Genomic DNA, 19,132 nt, shown 5'->3' on the forward strand with positions numbered 1-19,132 from the left:
AGCATGACAAGATACGGTGTACACATGCTAGCATGCGGTTCTAAACATTAATTGCAAAAGAAGAATTGCCACATGTGTTTGGTTCTTGAAGAATCCAACATTGATTAGGGGTTCAGTGACTCTGTGGAAACTACATTGTAGTTAGCAAAATTAAGTCGCAAACAATTTCGTTTCAAACATGTTGCATCCTAAACAGAGGCATCAGCATAGCAGAGAGCTGCTTGCGAATCATACAGCCCGACATAAACTGATCGGATCTATGAGATCGTTTCATGTACAACCAGCGAGTCACTGAAGTTATGTGATAGCAAGAGTACATAAACCAGAGTGTGCAACTCGGGATGGTTCCTGTGGGAGCGTAATTCGTGCACTACGTCATTTCTGACGGCATGGTAAGCCACAGGTACGGTGAAAAGTTGCGTAACCAGTCGCGGTGGTGCAGTTCACTGAGTTTGTCCTGATTTCGGTTTTTTGAGACGGATAGCCTGGTGACTTTACTTGTCGGTGGATGTACGCAGCGTACACAGTCACACAAAACACCGAAATCCTGAAACAGGACGTCTAAAATCAAGCAAACTTGGCTGATTTCCGGGCTATGAAACATGAAAATTTGAGCTCTACGCAAGTCGCGGCTTGGCTGATCTCATCAGGGTGACGTAGTGCACGAACTGCGCTGTTTCAGATCTGATATGCACAGTTGCACACTCTGGTTTATGTACTCTTGGTGATAGTTATTATGATGACGGGTCGAGAGAAAGAAACAAATAACTATCCAACATGCTCACCTTCTTTTGAGGCTCAATCTCTTCGACATGATTGGCAGGGAACCACAGGTTGACTTGTCCATTGTAGTCACCTTTCCACCTGAAGCAAAAAATTAAGTTATGCGAGCAAATATCCTTGGAAACAGTAGGATAAAAGTGAGTTTGCACGTCGTGTGAATGGCCTATTACTTTCAGAATTGTAAAGTTACAGGGATTATCATCACATGATGTTGAATTAATATTCTTGTAGCAAAGAAACCAAACCAATGAACGGTCAGACTTACCAGCCATCTTCGAATTTGCGGACATTTGTAATGATAGCGTACTCGCAGAAGGAGAGCTCATCATCCTTGTTCGCTTTGTACTCGTACTTGGCTTGCACAGAAATGGGAATCGTGGATTCGGAAGGCTTATTGGGCTCAGTGAGAATAGCACCAGTGCTGGCACCAAGGTGAGCAGAAGGTGAATGATCAAGCTTCTTCAAAACCTACAATTCAGGTGGACAGGTATGACAGCATGCAAATACTGTGTTGACACTTAGAAAGAAACAGAACAGCTTTTATACCCTGATGGAAAAAAAGTTTGGAAAAAACCCTGCAAATTGAAACATTAACACCGCTTCAGATGGGCTGTTGAGCGATGGCGGGCACTTGGAACCTGGGTCTCGCTCACACCTTGTGGTAGTCTTATTTGTGTTGCAAGCAATTGGACTGGCCCTCAAGGTTGGATCATGACAATACGGGTGGAATCCTGATAATTCGAATATGGCTTAATTCGAACATACCGCTTAATTAGAAGTTTTTCCAGGACCGATTTCTATCAATACGATTCCCACACAAATTTTTCTGATAATTCGAACCTCGAACTGGACATGTCGGTTAATTAGAAGTCCCACAGATTCCACTTTATAGAAAATGTGTGGGATTTGTGCTGATAATTCGAAGTTAGCAAAGTGTAATTCGAAGTTCACTGTACACTGTACTGGTCAGTTCAGTTTGCATGAGCAGGCTGTGCCAGTCAGTTCAGCGTCCGTAAAATTTGTGTCTAAGGTCCATAGCGCAACTCTGCGTGACCATGAGAGCATTTTGACATACATATTGAGCTGTGGGTTCATGTTTGGATAATTAGAATGTCCGGATAATTAGAATTTTTTCCCGGCATTTTGAGGTTCGAATTATCAGGATTTCACCTGTATTAGCAGAATAAATTAGAGCATGCTTTCAAATTAGAATGGTTGTGAGATGGGGAGGTTAAATAAAACAAGCTTGCATGTGGATGAAAAAGAACCTCACCTCCTCATTGATGGGATAGCGAAGACGCATCTTTTTGTAGAGAGGATTCTTCTGGTAATAGTTGACCAACTCCACTAAACCCTTCTCAAACCTTGCTGATCCAATAGTGAAGACATTACCCTCCTCCAGTGTGATTCGACAATGCTTCAGAACATCATCAGCTCTGCAACACAACATGAGATGTTAGAAAGCAATGATCAGGGCCAGACAGGCATGAAAGTGTTTGCAGACTAACATTTCCAGCAATATACTAGAAAGAAAAGGCAACCAGAGGGAAGAAATATAATAGAAACAGCTGCTAGAAAGCAATAGAATGATAAGCCTCCTATGGGGCTTTATCATAGCCATACAGAAGGTGATAATTGTGCTACCGCGATTCGTAGAAACGTAATTGCCAACTAAGTTCATGGTCAACAAACCTCCAAAAGTATACAACTTTACACACGGGGTCAGGCGTGATGTGTTGCCAGCACCGTACCAAAATTCACAGAAATATGCGGCGCGCCAAGAGTACATGAACCAGAGTGTACAGCCCCGCATCTATGCCACATAAACCGATCATACAACAAAGTTTTGTTCAGGTTATCACGAACCATGGAAACCCGTCATACCGTAGGTTCAGTGCTAAATCAACGTATAATTTAGGTGATAATGGGAATTCGCATGCGTTTTTACCTTTTGTTGTAAGACAAGCAGCATTGCAGAACAGAAATTATCTTGGTGATACCACTGATACCGTACGGTAAAATAACCATGTGAACCGTGCGAGATGCAGCAAAGGCGAGTCATGATGACCGAAAAAAAAAACAAAAAAAACATTCCTGTGGGATGATTCTCCCGGAGCTGCACACTCTGGTCTGGGTGACGCGCTGCCTTCATCACAGTAGGGAAGTTTAGTCCCACGTAATCCGTGGGTACTTTACGTGTGTGTACCACGTGATACTCAGTGACCCACGTACAGACGTTTTCTGATTCACGACATACCGTGTATGGAGGCTCACCCACGTTCCGCCCGAACGTGGGTGAAAATCAGAATGGAGCGCATTGTGCGAGCTGTGAGGGTGCTTAGCTGCAGAAGTTTCCGAAGCACGAAATCAAAATATTGAATGAGCTTCTTAGGCCCAGGTAGCTTCGTCTTTGACCAGGTTTGGGCCTTTCGCGTCATGCTTTTGTTTGTTCCGTGTGACTAAACACAACATTGCAACGTGGGTGCCCTTCATCCACTTTACGTGGATCACCCACGTACGCGTTTCCGTTACGTGGGAACTAAACCTCCCTATTATCTGTCTGCGCCACTTTTTACTGATGGAATCATAATCTGTAATCTCTTGTTAACATATTTCAAGAAGCAGTGAACTTACCGGAACGTGATTGCGAAAGCATCTTGCTGTGTCTCACTTTCTCGCACTAAGAAGGCACCATCATAGTGCACCTGCTTCAACATGTTCTCAGCTGTCTCTCTTGACATAGACTTGTGAAACCATCTAGACATGAACGTAAAATAACACGTGAATCGTTAATTGCGATTCTGAAATAAAATCACAGGACTATTATATAAAAGACAAAAAAATCTGTATCGCCAGTGAATGAAAGTCAGCCAGACTACCACCACCAACCTGAAATATCAAGTGGTGGGATGCAGACAGCACTGCAGTGAAGTGAGACTAGACCCACCAACGTGGTCAACAACAGACAATCTTACTCACAGCATCCATGCTACCCTCTTGTTGGTCGCAAGTTCCCAATTCACACTAGAACATTGACTTGCACTCTTGTCTCCACAGAAGTATACCAGACTCTCAAAGGAGATGCCCATTTGGGTGAGAGTTTGCTCCATGCATTGCAAAGTGTACTTCTCTTTATTACAGTAAAAGTCAAACAAAAGGAAACAGATACCTGAGACATGGTTGACTTACGGCTGATTTTCATATGATTGCTGTCGGTTGGGCTATATTGACAAATGAACAGCACGAAGAGCCAAAAGAAATATTTGAAATTGTAACTGACACACTGGCGTCAATTACCAAGAGTATGCAGCTGTGTTTACGGGGTGCTTTCATTACATGACCTGCCTACCAGCACATCCGTTTTTTGCTTGACTTGTTCGAGTATGTACACGACCTAGAAATTTAGGAGCATGAACTCCAGTTTCGTACCAAAGCTGGTTTCGAATCGCAGGGAAAGTGATTCTCCGCAGTGCGCAGATTGTAGCTGCACGATGTAATGAAGGCAGCACGCCACAGACCCGGCCAATAGAAAAGAGATCACAGTTGCAAACTCTTCGTCATGCAATTTGATACAGGCAACAGTACTTTTTTCAAAGCTCCCAACCGCTCCACCCACACTCCTTATGAACCAGAACCACTCCTATTATGCGGACAGTACATTGTCAATAGTCAGTAGCATTTCATTTTGGTGCAGGGAAGTTACAAGCAGTGAGCCTAATGCATAAATGACTACACAAAGTAGTATTCGACCAAGTTTGGCATGCTACAATAGACTGTTGTTGAGCTGACAACACACAAATAATTGCAGGGAGAGAGAGAAACAAGAATCATTGATAGTGCAGATTCACAATCACTTACAGATGAACAAGGGTCGCCGAGCTTGATACTGAATGCAGAGCTCTTCAACGGATAAGCTCGATAGTGTTCGACAAGTGCATACAGACTGTCAAAGAGCATGTTCTCTTGCATGTAGAACTTTTCCTTGCCAGCATCTTCACATGTGTGTATCCGAACATGATTCACTTTGCCATGTCGACTTTACAAAGAAAAACAGCACACACACACACACACACACACACACACACACACAGGCACACACACACACACACACACACACACACACGCACAGGCACACACACACACCAGGGCAATGTTGAAACACTACAGGTATGAATAGAAACCTGAGCTCATGCGTCGCTGATACATGACTCTGGGTACAAGTGTGATACCGGCCATATACCGTATTTCCGCTCATATAAAGCCATGGTGTTATATCTGAATATAAGGCCACCCTCACTTATAAAGCCATGGCGTTATAAGTGAACAAAATTCAAAATTCAAAGGCGCTGATGGAGCTCTCCTCCAGGGCAGCTACAGCACGAAGCTTCTGGGAAATCGTGTAGCTCTTCCTTGACTTCGGCATGATCTCGAAGAAACAAACTCAGGCTGAAGACCCTGGGAAAATTGAAAGTGCAACAGCACCGTATGAGTACTCGCAGTTCATGTTTTCCCGATTTTTGTTGCATGTACATGTCTCTCACTTTTAGCGCCATGACGTTAAAGCCGAGGCGATGTTCTCCAAATATTTGGTCCGAAACTATAAATACGTTAACTCTTGTCAGCTTACATGACCAGTCATGTGCAATGCTGCCCCCCCCCCCCCCATGCACACAGATAAGATTTAACGGACTGCGGACCTGGCTACGCCACTACGTAACATCATATATCAAGCATAGATTCGGAAATAATAGAATGGCACGTGCCGCTTCAGAAGAGCAATGGTGCTGGTACAATACACGCACAAGCAAGATAGTTTGAAATAAGTAACATGCATAGTAACATGCATTGCACCTTACGCAAATGACAATGAGTAGGAAACTGCCTGCTTGCCGTCTGCTGACTTGTTTCCTGAGTTGCTGACACGCACCAAGAACGATCCATCTGACGTATCTTTCAGCAACTGGTCAGCTTCAACTCGGCCATTCGCCATCTTTCCATGGTACCAGGGTTCCTTAAAGCTCTGTGCCACCTAGGAAAATGAAAAGAAATAGACCATTGTCAACCAAACCACACCCCAAACACTTTTGACAAATCAAAGGTATGTGAGAAATGAACTCCAGAAGAATGAACAAAATTCTTCAGGAAGTCGCTGTTTACACAATGCTTACTTTCATTGGACTGCTGCATTACTAACGTAATACTAGTAGAGACAATGCACTTTGAATTGGTTTCGTGTAATGTAGGTGTTCATCTCCTTCTGCCCCCCCCCCCCCCCCAGATGAGGAGGGAAACTCAGTAACTATTAACGTGTTCCAGTGGTCCGTCTCTATATAATCCGGCACCATTTGTGCTACGGACATGAAGATTTTTAAAGAAATCTGGGTTTTTTTGGTGCAGTGGGCAAATCCCAAGCAAGTGCGCTCCGAGTGAGCGTGATCGTTTGGCCGAATCCCGAGTAGGAGTACTTGGAGTGCAATCCACTGGAGTGGAAATGGACATTGATTTTTTTGACAGCTTTCACAGAGTCTTCGTAAGGTACCGGTATGCGTATCACGCCTTTGCTTTGTTCGATTGGGTGAGCGTTGCTCGGACCACACCACTTGCTCGCACTCAATCCGGATTCGCCAATCAATGACACCTAGGACATTTTGGTTACCGAAATTACACTGGCTTATAAGTGCTGGACCACTGCATTAGGCTCAAACTGGCGAAAAAAACCTCTACTAGTGGCCTGAAACTGATTTGAGTATGCAGCGCGAACAAGCAGCTTACTTCCAAGTGAATTTGCCCAACAGTGTAGTCAGATAACTGGGCAAGGAACAACAACTGTCTAACACCCCCCCCCCCCCCAATCAATTTTTCTATTTTGTAACAGTTTCCATGGAGTTTGGGTGAGGGTCAGTAGTACTATCTCTTAATTTGCTAAATCCTATATATAGGATTTTGGTCATATTTTTCAACTCAAAATGGGTGTGGCATGAGCATAGGGAAACGTATGTGACCAATCCTTCCGCGTTAGGTCTTAGTCGATATGGAGAGTTGAATAAGATATTTTTTTCAAATACTAACATCTAAGGCTCATCTCCTTGCACAATATTTCTAAGGCCTGTGCCCTATTTTTTTAATCCTATATATAGGATTTGAGATTTTACTGGACCTTGACCTGTAATGTTCTTTTGCACATTCACTGCTTCAGTCCTTCCCATGACACCAGCTGAACAATGCCGCTCAAAATTCCAATCCTTTCTCAAAATGGGTAATCATGATGTCCTATGAATCTAAAAAGTAAACATTCATGCCTCAAACATATTTACAGCTTCTAATAAACCCATTATGCTCTTATTATGGGTCATGAATGACTCATGATGACCAATAACAACGGCATAAAGGTCACGCATTTTCAAATCCTATATATAGGACTTTTGCCCAGCAAATTAAGAGATAAAGCATTGATTGTCCGAACCCTTCGGAACAAATGCAGTTCGCATACATTAGTAGATCTACAGACTGCATGACTGTACTGGTATGCTCAAGTCCTGCATCTTCCGCTTTTTGTCGGGGGGGGGGGTCCCGGTCTGGAGAGTTAGTTGCTGCTCTACTGTACTGCAAAATTTGAGGGCAAAATGAAATTAAAATCCAGACTTTCCCATTGCCTAATAATCAGTCAAAATTTCCTCATCCCATACTCAGTTTAGACTAGAACAAAATTGAAACGTATTGATCTGATATAGAGCACTACCATGAGGCTACAGGCCTAGCACCTTACTTCATCCAGGTCTTTAGTATCTTCTTCTGGTTCTTCTTCAATCTCCTGAGCTCCGGAATAGAACAGCTTGGTTGACGTCAGCACAAAGTAATGGCAGCGCCACACATGATCAAGCTTGTCTTCCATGCGAAGATAGCCGTTGTGCAAAGAGTTGGACAAATCTTCTTCTTGGCAATCATCAGTTGACACAGTGAACTTCAACTCTTCGCTACCTGATGGCAATTTCTTGTGCTGCAGGAAATAGAGAAAGGGAAGCAAAAATCACGTTTGGAGCAAATTTTATACCGTATGTCAGCACCTTTAAAGCCATGGCGGTATATTCGATTATAAAGCCAGTCTCAGTTATAAAGCCATGGGCTTCATAAATGAAATGATATTTGAAGTACGTTTTGCAAAAATGAAGGAATAAGTACAATGCTAACACACTTACAGCCCAGCAGGAAGGGTGAACAAGTAGATTTAGATTGCAATTTCTGGGTGGACTTTGACTTTAATGGCATGGCGTAGTGGGTGAGTCATTTTGCATCTAAAATATCTAGGAAAGCAGCGGTGTTTCGAATATAAGGCCATGGCTTTAAAGGCGCTGACATACGGTACATTGTTTTTAAAATGAATAGGCAACAGCTAATGTTACATAAACAAGTGGCAAGAAGCAGGCATTGAGACGAGCATGATGAATTTTGACACTAACAGAACGGGGAGACATTAACGTGTAATAGAGAGGAAAGTAATTTAGTTACCTTGATGATGATTTTGTTCTTCAGTGCTTCAGGTGAGGGTAGCATTGTGGCATTGGGATCAACAGGCTGCGTCAGTAATAGTGCTACAAAGAGCAAGACAGCAAACAAATTGAAGAGGTTGCAGACTACTGTGATATTTTACATTGCTGATTTCTGAAGTATTTGCACACTGGCACTCCCCTGGCTGGTTGCCTATCAGAGAACTCATGAACAGCATGATTAATTACTGTCAGGAAACATAGGAAACCCTGACAAAGCTTTAAGTAGGGAGCAGTTGAGCCCCAAGACAAGCACAATAAAGAGCATCTTCTGCTAAAAACTACAAGTGCCTGAGAGGCCAGAACTTACACCCAAGCTCTTCTTTGAAGACCTGCGCCATGACTTTCTGCTGCTGCACGTTGCAATGATTTTCAATGGATAGAATGAGAGGGTAGCTGGGCAGATGAAACATCAAACATGGACTCAGTTACAAGACAATTATTTTCATTTCAGGAGATGAGCAGACAATATGGGTCATAACTAAACTACAGGAATTTCACAAATTTTCGATGAATTTTTACTTTCGGTGGATCTGTTTCATACCTAAATTTCAACACACCGAACAAACACTAACCACATAATCCGATAGGGAACTGCTTCTCTGCACCTAAATTTTCTGTTCACCTAACCTGGCCTTTTGCCCTCGTACTGAAAATATTGAGCACCTAAAATTTCTGAAATTAGAGTTTGGGAAGTTCTATCGGGAAAGTCGATAGGATGAATTGCACGGGTAAATGCAATGGAGCTTGGGTGCACAAAATAAACAACTAGTTTATTACATCCACAAAGATATAGTTAAATTAACAAGTTGCGTAGCAGATTCTAATGAATGGACTGTAGCGACATGGATGAACAAAAAAAGAACCGAGCGCAGCGGGACTGTTCCCTGATATCCATAGATCAGTTTTCTAGAGAGCAACGCATAGAACTCATTCATTTCAACCCTGCCATTGAAGAAAAAGAAAAGAAAGAAAAAGGGCAACAAAGCACCTCGAGGACGACCAAGGTTGACACTGGCCACAAGTCTGGTCGCTCAGCTGAATAAGCTGGGTGTGCCAATGAAGACCATGGAAGACCTTTCCAGGTGCCGACAACAAGCAGCAGACAAGACGGACTGGAAGAAACTGTGCAGCTTGACACCCGAAGAGAAATCAGTATCAGCAGCTACTACACCTAGCTGATGATGCTCACAAGACAGAAGCGGAAAAAACACTGAATTTCTTTATTTAGTGCTCTACTACGCGAAATGTGCTATTATTATTATTGAAGAAAAAACTCCTGAAATAACATTTCTTCTTCATTGACATGCATTCTGAAATAACTTCAATACTCTTAGGGCGCGTTTGGTTGGTACGAACCTCAACCAGAACAGGATTCACCAGAACAGCGCGTTTGGTTGGGACTGCACCTGATCTGGGTCGGCCAGAACATGTTCTGCTTGCTCCGGCCTTGAGGCCGGAGCAGACCGAGCAGTTTCACTTTTTCACAGTGAAACCTGGCGGGAACATCGATTTTGGTCATTTTGGTCCCAAATGATCACGTGCATACGCTTTTGGGTTGGATCTCGTCGTACCGTACACAGTGACCATGGTGACCCATACACATTTTGAAGAATGCACAAAGTTTGGCATATTTTTCACAAAAATATGCTCTGTTTCTGGAGTACCGTTTGGTTGGCATGAGGCTGCTCCGTGTGCACCAGCTGTTCGATCCTGTTCTAGATCGTACCAACCAAACGCACCCTTACTCTGAGGCAATAAATGCATGCTCGGCAATGGCCTTCACAACATCCTTGAAGAGAATTTTAGTTGTACGTGTGTGGCCGTGATAGATGATAGGATTGCCATCAGGACCATCCCACGTATCCACTGTGCACAAAAAAACAACAGCATCAGTCATTAGGTTACGCACGACACTGCACTGATGTGTGCCGAAATGGATAGAAAATGCGGCACATCACTTTACAAAACTAAGCCCCGAGGAAAACATTATTGCAGGGTCGATATAACTGTTCGCCTTGCTATACTACTGCAAAAAAAAGTATACCGTTAGCCATGTGTGTGTGTGTGTGCGCGCGCATGTGTGGGTATATGGCCTGCTTTGCAAAAATAGTACAGACCAGCTGGGGCGGAGGTTTGCTGCGACAAGAACGTTTACTGTACGTCTGTGTCCTCTCCAAGCTGCCCCACCATTCCCCAGATTTCGCAAGACAACTTCATCTCACACTTTCCTTCACCTCCTTCCTCGAACTCAACCCATTTTCGTGATTCAAGCGCTTCATTTGCTACCCATTACGCATGCGTAACGGCCCTGGTAAATCCCCAGGCACCTGAGTCGCGAGCAAAAACTTGTCAATCACCAGAGCGCACATTTTCCATTTCTTGTTGTTGTTGCCCTATCGCAAAGAACTCTACGGAAAGCTGAAGGCAAGACTTTTCCAACGGTGTGTTGCTTGGAATCGGTTTGCCCGAGAAACGGAACGTTCCAGTCGTCTATCTGCCGCGACGTACACTGAACAGTGCAGGAGGTCTAAAGACGCGATCTGCCAAACAGCATACTTTTCCATGACGTCTAAAAGACGTGATCCACACTGAAGGGGTTAATAGTGTACATACTTCACAATTAAATCCACACATGGTCTTCGTCACACTGAAACAAATTGCTTGAGCACATGAACTCCTTAGAGTGTGGATGAAGAAGTTACGAAGCTTTGTTCCAAAAAAATACAAATATTGGTTCTAGTGGTGCATTGAGAGTAAAAGTGCATCATGAACAGTAAGTACACTTACGCTCCACACAGCGGCAGCCATTGTGAAGGCACCTCACATACGCTTCACACGACGATTCAGATTGAAACTGATCACCAGTAAGGTACCTGATAGAGATAAGAAGAAAAAGAAGAATATTTTTAAAGGGAAGATCTAGTCGAGAACAAGCGATGCCAGGCAGCATATTCTGTGCCTTTATTCAAAACTCAGACAAGAGATTGGCGTAGTCAGAGCACTACAAACCACCGAAGCAAGAAATATAAATAAAAGATTTAGTTTGCCATACAGTAAAATTTCAGTACAAAAGTACAGTGGTTATAGCACACGCTTCCCTTCGGATATGTAAAGTGCTATTTTCGAGGATCCTGCTTATTCTTATACAATTATTTGAACTTGGGTCGAGACTAGAGAGTAAGGGTTAACCCTTTACCGTCCTGCAGACTTTCGATCATATAATGATTGATGACTACAAACTTGTAACCTCCATCATTCCTTGTGTAAAATTAACTATTGAAGGGTCTACGTGGTAGCGGAAACTCCATGCTCTCCAATTCAAACAACTGCCAAAGAGCTATGATCTCGGACTTTAGAAATATTGCGTGCCGTATTCTCGGCAAATTCAAATTTTTGATCGATCTCTTTGCTCTTTGTTGGAAAATCCCTCTTTCACGTGCTCTTTGAGCGACTGAGCACATGACAATGACTAAATCGGCTGCAAAGTGCCCTAACGCTATATACATGTGCTTGTGACTCTGGGAAGGACAACCAAGAGAATGTAAAGAAAGATTTCAAGACTACTCTATATACAGTATCTTACGTATTGTGCGATGATGCTACCCAGTAGTGAGAGAGAGGCTGGGTCATATCCATGAACACCTTCAAGTGCTCAGGGCAAATGATGCTGTTGTAATCGGAGAACAAGTAGTCGACAAACTGAGCAAACAAATTCAACAGAAATTTGGCAAATGGCTTTCAGGTTTCGAGATAAGTGCATCTTTGGAAACAAATCCCAAAAATTTAGCAATGGAAATATGAACAAGAAATAGGCCATGCTGATTGGAATCTCATGCTGATTGGAATCTCATTAGTGCTTCCTCCGCACTATCAAAATGTGTGCTTATCTTTTCAGAGCTTGCAAAGTCAGTCCTTGAAATTAGAAAAGAAAACCAGCCCGTTGGAAACCAGATTCAAAATTCTAGACATAGAATTGATATTATTCATGCGGCAAAGATCAGTGCACATTGCGGCGGCGCGGAGAAGGACATGTTACCGTGGTGCATATAGGTGGGTGCAACAGCTACAGGCACGCTTTGTTTGCACAGAGCAATTATGCACCTGCTTGTAAACTTGTGTAACCTACAGTTCATTACAGTCCATTCACAAAAAGATGGGCCCTGGCTCTGGCGAGCACCCGTATTAGGCGATTTTTCAAGATTTTATCGTACACAGTCCAGTGCTGTGAAATTTGAAATTGGGTCCAAAAAGGGTACCTGAACTGGGGTTCGAACCGTACAATGCACTTTTGCAGACAGGGTCAAACGGCCTGGATTTTGATCGGTTTCCCCAATTCAGTGCTCTTGGGGCGAAACCTGGCCGAAATCCTAGTCTTGCTATGGCTTGCTTTTTGGAGAAATAGACTTCAGAAACATAATTGGAAGAGGATTCCATAGGGGATTGCAGAAAAAATTAATAAAAAACTCAACGTTTGACCCATTTACGGCCAAAAGCTAGAAGTCCATCTTTTTCTGAATGGACTGTAGTACCGGATCGCCCTCGCATGGTGTAGTGCCTGGATTCTATGGCGACACAACTCGATGCATGGTTGTGCCCTCTGGGGCTATGTACTCCCGAGCAGTGCTCACGTCATATTAGCATCTTTACAAATACTTCCACACACCAATATACCTACAGAATGGCATGACATGATATTGAAAACTCACTTGATAAAACGTCAGCAGTGCGCCGCTGGCACCATTCGGCTGTGTGTTGGCCCAGTAAGTGCCCAACATTTGCTTAATGGCAGGCGGCTCCATGAGCTGTTCTTGGAAAGCAAACAGAAACTTCTGGAAGTCGGACATGTTAAGACTTTGGTTTTCTTTTAGCTGCATTCGAAGATCCCGCTCTTTCGACACTTCATTGAACTTTGTCACGACGTCGGAAGCCTGCACAGTTGTCATAATACAGAAAACAAGAATAGAGAACCAATATTGAGATCAATGTACCCAAACCTTACAACAGCCATTGACCGTTCTCTTGAAGGAAATTCCTGAATTTTCAGACGACATAATAGAGGTATGCAATTACATCATCAGTTGAGATGCTTTAGCAAAGTCGCAGATCCGGGGCACAGCGCTGCAGTTGCACTAGCGACTCAAGCTGCATACTTAATTCTGATGAGGCTTTTCTATTCAAGAGGGGCTTTTTATAATTTGAATCCATATAGTGCTCCGATGAAATCCCTAAAATTTCGTATTCAAAGCAACTCAGCCCCATGTGCACACACAAGAGAGAAGACAAAGCAGCAAAGAGAGTACGCTCGTCGCATACATAGATTTTGTGCCTCGGGAACTTCTCAAGCGAGCACCCTCACAGCATGCACAATGAGCTATATTCTGACGTGGGTGAGCTCCTACACAGTCAGAGTCAGAAAAACGCGAGTCCGTGGGTCACATACATCAAGTATAAACAGAGTGCGTGGCACTAAAATTCCCTAACGACACTATGCAAACACCATATTGAACCCAGCCTTGGTTATCTAGTGTGACATACCAATCCGCTAGCCATTGAAGACTGGATGTACATATCGTGAAAGGAGTTGAACGAGAGACCATTCTTTCCTTTTTCAAATTCCTGCACAAATCAGAAACAGAAAAAATGAAAACAGAGTGTTTGGAAAAATATCTTCAGACATACCGTAAAGTCTTGTATAAAAGCCGCAGCTTCTATGACTTTCTTAGTGAAATTTTGCAGGCTTCTATATGAGACAGGCTTCTATACAAGACAGGTATTTCTATGTATGTCAACACTAAAACTAGGCTTATGTGTGATTTGATGTACCCAAAATTGCGGCTTCTATTCAAGTGCGGCTTTTATACAAGACTTTACGGTAGTAGCTAGTACCAGCATACAGACATGCACGTACTGCAACACATATTGCAGAAATGTACATTGGAGAGGTAGGCAAGAAAAGTGACCTCAGTTACTGTAAACCGCCCAATATTCGCGTCACTAAATTTTCGCGATTTCTTAGAACCAGCAAGTAACATAGTTTGCGATGGCAAAAGTTCGATGCACAGGGCCATGGGGCCACCTACATACACCCAATGTTGAAGCTTGATTTCACGCTGGTTAATATTCACGGTACGCTCTTCTCGCGAAAATAGCGAATAATCCGTTGCGAATATTAGGCAATTTACAGTATACCACAAATATACACTTCCCCTGCATCATCGAAATTGTCGCTTCCTTAAAAAATATTCACAGGATGTACACTGTCACACGCGCAAGCAAACAACACAGACAGCATCAGTTACTAGACACCGAAGGCAGAACTGTTTGTGTTGCTCACTCGGTGTCGCTCTCTGACAAGGCGGTGTCAAAGTCACTTTCAAGAACTGCACTTGATTTGATCAATTCTCATAATCTTTCGGAAAGTCTTACGTACACTGCATGAAGATCCGTGTTCCGCAATACAAGTTTCGAGCTAAATAGCTACGCAAAAGTGTATGACGCACTGAGAGAATTTATACCCTAATCTACTGACGGAGCACCCCCGTTAGTAGAGCCCCACGAACGTACTCTATGTAGACAACATTCTGTAAGTGGAGTGCAAACTCGCGAATTCACGGGTTTTGCCGCCCACTTCTGTAAAGTTGCTCAACTTTACGTAGAGCGGAACCCTTCTACTAGCGTTCACTCAAGGTTGAATACGAGTACACGAAGCCACATAACACCCAATACATCAAACCTTACCTGAAACAACTGCCTTGCTTTGTTATTACTCATCTTGCAGTTCACTCTTGCTAAGAATCGCTTCATCTCAGGCAATGTCATCCTATTATGTAAAACACAATGCCACATATCCATACAACTTTGGATGACACTCCTCAGTCGAACGAAAGGAGCCTCTCAACAAACATAGACAAGCTGATAGCCAGTAAACTAAATGGCAATTTGACAAAAAGCATGCCATAACAGTAGCGATGCAATATCCGAGAAATTTAGAAACCAGACAACAGAAAGTGAAAAGTTGGATATTTCCGAATCGTGAAATATGTGTTCGAAGGCCAGCTTTATTTAGCATAGTTCTTGAACTTAGTTGACAGTGTGTGTGAACTTAACTGAGGCAGCGTGCTAACGGTCAAATCCGCAAACCAGATATCTAGCAAGGCACAATACATTACTGTAAGGAGAGGAACGTTTGCTGCGTTCAAATTCTGCGTTTTCAAGAACAACACCGGTCCACGATGAGGAAATCTGGTGATGTCATCTCTCGAATCGGATCATGTATTGTCCACACTCAAGTTTGTAGCAATTTCAATTGTGCGAATGGTTGATGGTCGCAATCTCTTGCAAACTTCCCAACTTCACAGTGTACAGAGCAGAGAAAAGTTAGAGTTTTATGAACATTGGCTTACATCGTTGCATTTTTATCAGAAGCTTTGCCATCGCCTCTTGATCTAAACTCCCGCAACAAAAATCTGAACAAAAGGCAACAAGGAGAAAAGTACAATAGACCTTTAATTAAAAGCTGACGTGGCAATGTGCTGTAGAAAAAAAGCAAAGCTGTAAAAAGTAGATTGAGGTACAAACACAGTCAATTTTTAAAAATGCAGAAAAGTAGCACTAAGGGTGATGTCACCATGACAAGGGCTCATTGTGATAGCAGTAGAGCCGGGTGCTCGAAGATCAACTACAGTACAGTCAGACCTCGCATAACTGTACACATCCGTTTCCACAAAAATATTCGGATGGGCAAGGGAACCGGATAATCGAACGCACATACTGTATGTTTGCAAGATATATGCTGTAAATCAGTAAGCAGCGATTTTCTTCCGGATAAAAGAGGACCGGATAAGCGAGGTCCGACTGTATCCTTTTTCCGAACGCCCATCATTTCAGGTTCTGTAACAGGTGGAATCCTGATAATTCGAACCCAAAATGCAAAGGAAAAACGTCTAATTATCCTGACATTCTAGCTACCCACAACACAATATGCATAACAAATGCTCGCATTGTCATACAGAGTTGAACTATATAATATTATACTCGAGACACTGATTTCGCGGACACTAAACTGTGGCCAGTACAGCCTGCTCATGCACACTGAGCTGACACATGATGCAGAGTGAACTTTGCTGATTATCAGCACAAACCTCACACATTCTCTTCGTAAGTGGACTCCGTGGGACTTAAGTAACCATACATGCCCAGATCAAGGTTCATTGGCAATCGAATTGATAAAAATCGGTCCTGGAAGAAACTAAGCAGCAGGTTCGAATTAAGCCATATTTAAATTATCAGGATTCCACATGTATTTGATTCGAAACCTTCGCTGAGGAAACAAAACGAGTTGTTCTTTGAGGCCAATTTTCAGGGTATTCAAAGAGCTTTTTACAACAAAAAATAGGGTTAAATTTCATACGAAACCCGCGTAATCCATGGGAATGTAACAGTACATGATGTTGAAACTGTACTACAACGTACCCGCCCATGAGTTCATGCGACAAAGTTGTATACTTGCCTGAAACTGTACGCTTAATGTCTGTCCCTCCAGAAACTTGCGGAGACATTTCGGAAATATCGCGGAAAAAGTTGCGAGGTAAAATGCCACAAATCGCGGGGAATATTGCGGATTTTGTCAAATATTGCGGGATTATTGTGGTAAAATTGCGGAAATTGCGGCCGAATTTGGTATTTGTACTGTAGTGGTGTACGATGTACGAGTCGTACAGCATAAATCATGCATGACAAAACAGAACGTGTGCTGCGCTAACTGTGTTCAACTGCCTGACAGGAGCTTGCAAGACAGCTTTCCTCCGTCCTCGGACAACACTCGACGTGAGCCTTATTTTGTGACTTGTCAGCAGCTGATTTGCCCAGAAACTTCTCCATTCTGGTGTCGATCTCACAAGTAAACTACTGACGAGCTTGAAGAACTAAACAACATCGAAGAAAGACCCGAATATCGCGGTTGCTTTTCGAAATATCGCGGTGCTTTTCAAGTATCAAGGACAGTTTTCTACAATAACGCGGATGATTTTTCAAATATCGCGGATATCACGGACTTTTGTTCAAATCGCGGAAAACAACGCGGCCGCGGAATCGCAAGTTCCTGGAGGGACAGTAATGTGTACCAATGACAGACAACTCGTGCATAATGACCTCAATTATACCGCATATTTGCCGCATGATCCCGCATTTTTGCCACATAATAATTATGCGGATAGCTTTAGGATTTTGTCGGCGTTATTCTGAGGGGACAGTCGATACGCCACACCTCTTTTTTTCGCCCTGAAGTTTAGTGTAAAAAGGTGCAACTTATATTTGGGGAAATACGGTAAGTAAAGCGAGTTGCGTATTAACCACACACACCTCAGGCATATCTTAATCAATGTGTAACACAATAATTATAAATACTCAAAATGGGGCAAAGTAAATCATCCATGCGTTGTGTTTTCAGATGAAACTGTGTGTTTGTTGATGTGCACCAGTCCAGAACACATGGGCCCACATTGTAGCTATTGAGACTATTGAGTACACTTCTCACTGCAAGCGAAATCCAGGAGGACAGCTATGGTACACTCTTTTTGGAGAAGCGTGTGACTCCTCATGGCACACACTAGATAATTATGCCCGAACCCAAATGATTTTGTTGGTGTGTGTAATGCTATGCCTAGCTGGAGTGTCATGCTGATGTTGTGTAGAAACATGCTCAGTGTCTACTGACAACACTACATGTACGTACCTCTGTGTGATCATGGGATAAGTGTAATACGCTTTGGTGGTTTTCAGGTGAGTTAGGCCTTTGTACCACGTATCTCGCTCGTCCTTTCCAAAAGCTGTGCAATCACAAATAATACACCCGGTGAGAGAGAGAGTTCACACTGGTCTGGTTGCACTGGCAGGACAGCAATAGAATAAACCAATCCAGCGCTCGTACCAACAAGGCTTAGCGTTTTCAGCCGAAACTCCATTCCATAAAGGATAACAAAGCATGCGTTCTCATCGCAACGCTTCGCCTCATCCACGTTCCTCTCGAAATCTCGGCTGCACTTGCCCTTCCTAACTTCGCGGATCTCACGAATATCCACTGAAACAGCAGCAGAGGCCAACAAACCATAATTCCGAGTCAGTCCCAACGTACGATTGCGCAAATGCTCGGGATTCTGGACTCTGCCATACCTGTTCCCTCAGGGGTGGCATTCTTCCCCACTTTACCAGCAGGAAACCAAGCAATATCAAATGTATCAAGCCTCAAGAAGAACGATCGCCTTTCTGGCCTGCGGCTTTTGTTGAAGAACTTGGTCATGCCAGAACCCTCGATCATTACACGAATGGCTGGAGACAGGTCCCCAGCCGGGCCGCTGGCGGCCAAATGCCGATAAACAGCATCGGCGCTGTTTATCATGGCTTAACCGGCTGGTGGGGGCACAACTACCATTGATTCGGTGGTTGAGGAACCACAAAGACGAAACCAATGTAAAAACTTCGCTTTTCCAACAGCGGCATGCATTTGCCTGTCAAATGCTGTTGCCTGTGTTGGCGTGCCTCCGACCTCCGGATCGGTGCACACTTAGGTGCTACGCATGCGCAATGAATTCGGTTATCACCTGACCGCGAAAAGGCAACCACGTGAGTGGTTACTCGATTTTTACTACTCACAGATCAACACTGCGACTAGCCGTGAGTAGCAAAATACCATTATTTTACTACTCCCTGTTACGGGCACATCAACTGATCAAGGCGGCCGGGCTAGGCAAACTACTTTGAAAGGCTACCCGGTAGATCACCGATCAACTGTAGTACTGTACTGT

The 19,132-nt window shown here is 43.4% G+C and overlaps 1 protein-coding gene across 1 annotated transcript in view; it reads right to left on the reverse strand.

Annotated features, from left to right (window-relative positions):
• LOC135817600 (1-phosphatidylinositol 4,5-bisphosphate phosphodiesterase gamma-1-like) overlaps window positions 1-18,839 on the reverse strand; it is a 30,164-nt gene extending 11,325 nt beyond the window's left edge. Inside the window, exons 1-20 of the mRNA XM_065330819.1 lie at window positions 18,501-18,839; window positions 18,259-18,408; window positions 18,064-18,157; window positions 15,734-15,796; window positions 15,069-15,150; window positions 13,866-13,946; window positions 13,037-13,258; window positions 11,914-12,029; window positions 11,118-11,203; window positions 10,076-10,196; window positions 8,638-8,723; window positions 8,290-8,372; window positions 7,550-7,780; window positions 5,640-5,812; window positions 4,642-4,819; window positions 3,973-4,004; window positions 3,418-3,540; window positions 2,057-2,219; window positions 1,049-1,251; window positions 786-864 (exon numbers count right to left, since the gene is read on the reverse strand). Coding sequence (XP_065186891.1) covers window positions 786-864; window positions 1,049-1,251; window positions 2,057-2,219; window positions 3,418-3,540; window positions 3,973-4,004; window positions 4,642-4,819; window positions 5,640-5,812; window positions 7,550-7,780; window positions 8,290-8,372; window positions 8,638-8,723; window positions 10,076-10,196; window positions 11,118-11,203; window positions 11,914-12,029; window positions 13,037-13,258; window positions 13,866-13,946; window positions 15,069-15,150; window positions 15,734-15,796; window positions 18,064-18,157; window positions 18,259-18,408; window positions 18,501-18,726 — 2,592 coding nt within the window. The 5' untranslated portion in view covers window positions 18,727-18,839. The remainder of the gene's footprint in view (window positions 1-785; window positions 865-1,048; window positions 1,252-2,056; window positions 2,220-3,417; window positions 3,541-3,972; window positions 4,005-4,641; window positions 4,820-5,639; window positions 5,813-7,549; window positions 7,781-8,289; window positions 8,373-8,637; window positions 8,724-10,075; window positions 10,197-11,117; window positions 11,204-11,913; window positions 12,030-13,036; window positions 13,259-13,865; window positions 13,947-15,068; window positions 15,151-15,733; window positions 15,797-18,063; window positions 18,158-18,258; window positions 18,409-18,500) is intronic.
• Window positions 18,840-19,132: the final 293 nt, after the last annotated feature.

The sequence above is a fragment of the Sycon ciliatum genome, chromosome 5 (genome assembly GCF_964019385.1).
Source record: "Sycon ciliatum chromosome 5, ocSycCili1.1, whole genome shotgun sequence".
In the NCBI taxonomy this organism is placed as follows: domain Eukaryota; kingdom Metazoa; phylum Porifera; class Calcarea; order Leucosolenida; family Sycettidae; genus Sycon; species Sycon ciliatum.